We start from the raw sequence: 6,000 nt of genomic DNA, 5'->3' as shown, positions 1-6,000 counted from the left end.
TACTACATTCAAATTATATATATATAATTTTTAAATATAAATGATAAATAAAACAATATTTTTAAAGTTAAAAAAAGATATTGTGTTGAACAACACTAAACCAAGTCTTTAACAGCTAGGCTATGCATATGTAAGTAACAGCATGGAAATCCTGAGACATAGTCTTTGTTAAAGAGAGACAAAATTTCAGTAATGGGCCCCATGCCAATACAGCCAAGAAATTAGGGAAGCATGCACATAATACAATTATGCATTAATACATTTTTAATTTGTGGAAATAATATACTTACACAAGTAGTCTATCTTTTTCTTAAAATTATATCGTAGTAATTATTTCGGTATTAAAGTTTTTTTTTGCCAAATGTATACATTTACCACTGCACTGAGTCTGCGCAGATCTGATTGTGCGTCACACGAACGCGCCCAGAACACAGTATCAACAATTTAGCTTAGCTTAGCAGACGCATCTGAAACTAGAGGTCTTGTATTAATTAAGGCTGTTTTTTGAAACCCCAATGTTATTTTACTTTGCATTTAAACCAACTTTTAAACAATGCATTGTAGTGCCGTGTTGGAACATTATTCTGTAATGAACGGTTAAATGTTTATCATTAACACTGTTAAATCAGGCTTCCTGCAGCTGAACTCTACTGGCCAGTTTAGTGAATTTATTACAAATAAAATGGTTTAAAATCATGTCTCAGAGACAGTTTGTGGATAGCAGCACGTTTCCTGACTGAAAGTGAACGGAGGTGAAGCCGTGTGACGCGGAGGACGAGGAGAAGGTATTCATTTCAGCTAAAACCATCATAGTTAATCTGTTTTTAAATATTTCAACGTTAAAAACACATATTATTTCTGGAAGCATTCCGCCACCTGAAAAAAATGTATAAACATTTAATCAATTTTAAAAATATGAGATTCCCAACATGCTGACCTGCTGTCTCCTAATCACATATATGTATTGTAATAATCATCTCATATTAATATACCACTTCATAACAATCATCAACAATCTCAGGATTTTTTTAAGAATGGCTTGAAATTTCATAATAGAAATTTGCCTCAAAATGATCTCATAATGATCATTTTTATCTCAGCATTTCATAAAATAATAGTATTTTCCATTCAATAAAATTTCATTTAATAAAATAATAGTATTTTCGTTTCTCATTATTATGGGACATTAAGTAATTTTAAGAAACTAGATAATTGGAGATTAAATGTAGTTAAATCATTATTATGATATTGTAAGTCATGATTGTGAGAATCTTTTTTTTAATGCACGAATACATATCTGTTATTTTTTTTCAAATGGTGAAAATGGGCTTCCATTCACTTCTATTTTTTTCTGCATTGAAATAAAAAAGAAAGCTGCTAAAGTGTGATTTAAAACATGGTTAGAAAGAAGCTACAGGACATCAGTAAAGGTACTTACTTGCAATCATCCTGTCAACAACAAATGCAACATAACCCATCTTGCATTTATAATATATTATTATTATAATTATTATTATTTTATTTGTATACATTTATTATTATTTCTATCTATCTATCTATCTATCTATCTATCTATCTATCTATCTATCTATCTATCTATCTCTCTCTCTCTCTCTCTCTCTCTCTATATATATATATATTTTTTTTTTTGTAGATGGGAACTCCATTTAAAATTCCAAAGAAGAAACAGCCGTCCAGTTCCTCCAGCCTTTACATGTCTCCCCTCTCCAGAGTTCAGGATGGTGACGCATCCCATGTATGCCTCTCTTTGACACTTTTTTAATTTTGAGATTTAAAGTGAGAATTCTACAAATTTTTTACCTTTTCCTGTGTAATTCATTAGAGAAGTAAATGAAGTGATGGAGTGTGAAATGGATGATTGCTGAGAGTTCTACAGGCCAACAGCGTTGGTGATAGTAAAAAGGCATCTCTCTGTCTACAACACAAATTCATAATTTCCTCTCCATAACCATTCATATGAAATAATACTGATGGAAGATAGTGGCAAATCTGATAAATTTATTATTTGCTACTATTTTTTCTTTAACAAACAGTGTTTAAATTCTAAACACAATGTGAGGAATCAGCAGTGTATAACAGTTTCATATAAAGTACTTTTTATGTAATGAACTTTGTGTGAAACTCTGGATGTCTGAGTCCATTCACCATTACTGTGAACAGTACTGACTACGTAAACTTCTCTAGAACTAAGCATTTCACTCCAGATCAAACAGATAATTCTTACTCAACCATTTAAATGTGGAGAAATTAAATGATTGGGCTTCCATAACATTGAGCATTAACTGTTTGTTACATATTTAAGGATTTCACCAAAGTTCTTACTAAACCATCAAGCCTGCCCTGTTTTATAAAGTAAATGTACATTATTCTTGTAGAATATATGGCCAAACATATGTGGACACCTGCTTATCCAATATTCCTATGGATTTTTGAGAGTATTCCTATGGATTTTTGATGGATACCTATTGACTTTGATCTCCCCCCTTTTTTTTAATCTCTTGAGAAGGCTTTAAGATGTTGAAACATTTGAAACATATCTGATGACAGCTATGGTACTGGTACTGATGTAATTAATTCTGGATCAAAATCACCCCTCCAACTCATCCCAGAAGTATTGGCTGGTTCCAGCCCTCCAGAGAACACAGTTGCCCTGTTGCAAAGCCCAATTGTTTGCAGTTATTTATCTCCCAACCAACGCTTGACCTTGAGACTTAAGCTCCACAGCTTCCCTATACATTTCATGCTTCTTTTTGGAGATTATACAAGCTGTGTGTGCATTTTTGAATGTCTGCCTTCTGTATGGTTGCACTTTAAATTAGCCCAGTGTCTCCTAAAAGTGGTGTGCATGTCCCCCAAAGCAAATGAATGACATAGGTAATGTGTATTACTTGTGTTTTTCTATTTGTTTTGTTTAGTAAGAAGTTGCAGTTTTGTTTGAATTACAGTATTTAAAGTACATTTAAATACAGTTTGAGTTTGGAATCAAAAGACATAGGTGTCTGTTGGAGTGGGGACTAAAAAATATTCAGCAATAAAACTTTTGGAACCACTGAATTGGCCGAATCCTCTTATTAGTAAGTGTGTCTACATATGTCCGGACATACGGGGGTGAATTCCCAGACAAGATTAAAGCCCAGGCCTGGACTATATCCCCGTTTCAGTGGAAAATCAAAGTTCAAAATGCTGTGTAGTCCAGGACTAGGCTTAAGCCCTGTCTGGAAAACCACCCCATTGTGTATTTTATATGAGTCGTGCTGCAAGCTGTATTGCTTTGCTTAAGGATGAGGGAATGACGCCTTGTCCAGCTTTTTTCTGATGAGTCTATGTTTACTTTTTTTTTTTTTAAACAGAAAACCTGGACTCAATTCTCTTATAATGGAAAAAAGCCTCAGAAAAGCAGCTCTGCCAACGGGAAAATAAACACAAGCTCTGGAACAGACAGGTGAGCCACACCAACATCTGGAACTGCTGCCCTAATGTTGGAATAGACTACACTGAAGGGATGTTTTGCTCAAAAATATTCAAATTGCAACAGTTTTCCTCTTACCTCTGCTGGATTAGTCAAGATTATCAGTCAAGTGTTTGTTTCTGCTTGTTGCAGAATGTTTTTTCCATTGGTTTTGTACTGGAGCTTCAAAGTGTATATGGCTGAGAAATAATAGAAACAGGTTCACATAATTCAAGAGCTAAGTATTCCTCACTGCAGAAAAAGTAGTTCAGTGGTTATTTGGACCACATCCAGCTCCTCCCATTTTGTGATTTTATTGGTATAGAAGTCGTTTCTGCTTTATTTTCTTTATGGTAACTTCACTAGCTTCAGACTATGCTTTTAGTATCTCTGCAGTCATCTGTATTAATATCTGATTAATATATTGGTTTAAAAGTTTTGTATGTTTGATAAATATTTAAAAACCTAGCATAAGCCTATAAATGCTCTCCATTATGTATATGTAGTAACATTAATAGTGTCATTGAACATTAATTCTGAAACTTTGTACAAGTACAAACCGGATTCCAAAAAAGTTGGGACACTAAACAAATTGTGAATAAAAACTGAATGCAATGATTTGGAGGTGCCAACATCTAATATTTAATTCAGAATAGAACACAAATCACAGATCAAAAGTTTAAACTGAGAGAATGTATCATTTTAAGGGAAAAATATGTTGTTTCAAAATTTCATGGCATCAACAAATCCCAAAAAAGTTGGGACAAGGCTATTTTTTACCACTGTGTGGCATCCCCCCTTCTTCTTACAACACTCAACAGACGTCTGGGGACAGAGGAGACCAGTTTCTCAAGTTTAGAAATAGGAATGCTCTCCCATTCATGTCTAATACAGGCCTCTAACTGTTCAATCGTCTTGGGCCTTCTTTGTCACACCTTCCTCTTTATGATGTGCCAAATGTTCTCTATAGGTGAAAGATCTGGACTGCAGGCTGGTCATTTCAGTACCTGGATCCTTCTCCTACGTAGCCATGATGTTGTGATTGCTGCAGAATGTGGTCTGGCATTATCTTGTTGAAAAATGCAGGGTCTTCCCTGAAAGAGATCTAGATGGGAGCATATGTTGCTCTAGAACCTGCACATAGTTCTCTGCATTAATGGTGCCTTTCCAGACATGTGCCACAAGCACTCATGCAACCCCATACCATCAGTGATGCAGGCTTCTGAACGGAGCGTTGATAACAACTTGGGTTATCCTTGTCCTCTCTGGTTCGGATGACATGGCGTCCCAGTGTTCCATAAAGAACTTCAAATCGTGACTCATCTGACCACAGAACAGTCTTCCATTTTGCCACACTCCATTTTAAAAGACCCCTGGCCCAGTGCAAACGTCTGAGCTTGTGGAGCTTGCTTAGAAATGGCTTCCTCTTTGCACTGTAGAGTTTTAGCTGGCAACGGCGGATGGTACGGTGGATTGTGTTCACTGACAATGCTTTCTGGAAGTAATCCCGAGCCCATTCTGTTATTTCCTTGACAGTGGCATTCCTGTTTGAGGTGCAGTGACGTTTAAGGGCCCGGAGATCACGAGCATCCTGTAGAGTTTTACACAGAAATTGTTCCAGATTCTCTGAATCTTTTGATGAAGTTATGCACGGCTGATGATGATAACTTAAAAGTCTTTGCTATTTTACGCTGGGTAACACCATTCTGGTATTGCTGCACTATCTTTCTGCACAACAATGGTGGAATTGGTGATCCTCTTACCATCTTGGCTTCAGAGAGACACTGACACTCTGAGAAGCTCTTGTTATACACAATCATGTTGTCAATTGACCTAATTAGTGTTAATTGGTCTTCCAGCTGTTCGATGCTCAATTTCCTTTTTCCAGCCACTTATTGCTACTTGTCCCAACTTTTTTGTGATTTGTTGACACTGCGAAATTTTGAATCAACATATTTTTCCTTTAAAATGTTACATTCACTCAGATTAAACTTTTGATCTGTCATCTATATAAAATATTGACATTTGCCATCTCCACATCATTGCATTCTGTTTTTATTCACAATTTGTTTAGTGTCCCAACTCTTTTGGATTCCGATTTGTAATCCTCACTGTAGAACCAGCAATAATGAACTGAAACAGGTGAATATGGTGGAAGGAGTAGTTTCAAAACAATTAAATCATGCTCGGGAGAAGACCGCACTTTGGTCTTCTCATTCTGCAGCAAGGACATTCTGAGGATTTTTGCTTAAAACTAAGATTAATTCTAGACAAATAATAATTCCCAGTGTTGAGTCTCTATTGATATCAGGTTTAGGGTGTTCTGTTTTTTTTACAGCTTTGTTCACATATACAGGGTAACCCAGAAATTTACTCGGAGGAGCTGTATGTGTTTAAACACAAACACTCATAACATCTGTCCCAGATTTTATGTGGACTTTATATCACTAGTCCCCTAGTAAAGACCTAGTAATGTTCGTGTGAGCACATGTATGAACAGAGTTTCTAGTGCTTCAAAGAATCGTCCTGTA

The 6,000-nt window shown here is 35.7% G+C and overlaps 1 protein-coding gene across 1 annotated transcript in view; it reads left to right on the top strand.

Moving 5' to 3' along the window:
- Window positions 1–436: 436 nt before the first annotated feature.
- LOC136678998 (sentrin-specific protease 7-like) overlaps window positions 437–6,000 on the top strand; it is a 40,413-nt gene continuing 34,849 nt past the window's right edge. The window contains exons 1-3 of the mRNA XM_066657235.1: window positions 437–785; window positions 1,655–1,756; window positions 3,372–3,463. Coding sequence (XP_066513332.1) covers window positions 1,655–1,756; window positions 3,372–3,463 — 194 coding nt within the window. The 5' untranslated portion in view covers window positions 437–785. The remainder of the gene's footprint in view (window positions 786–1,654; window positions 1,757–3,371; window positions 3,464–6,000) is intronic.

This window comes from Hoplias malabaricus, chromosome Y (assembly GCF_029633855.1).
Source record: "Hoplias malabaricus isolate fHopMal1 chromosome Y, fHopMal1.hap1, whole genome shotgun sequence".
Lineage (NCBI taxonomy): Eukaryota > Metazoa > Chordata > Actinopteri > Characiformes > Erythrinidae > Hoplias > Hoplias malabaricus.
Note: the sequence above shows the minus strand (reverse complement) of the source record. Positions and strands in the feature narration are given on the sequence as shown.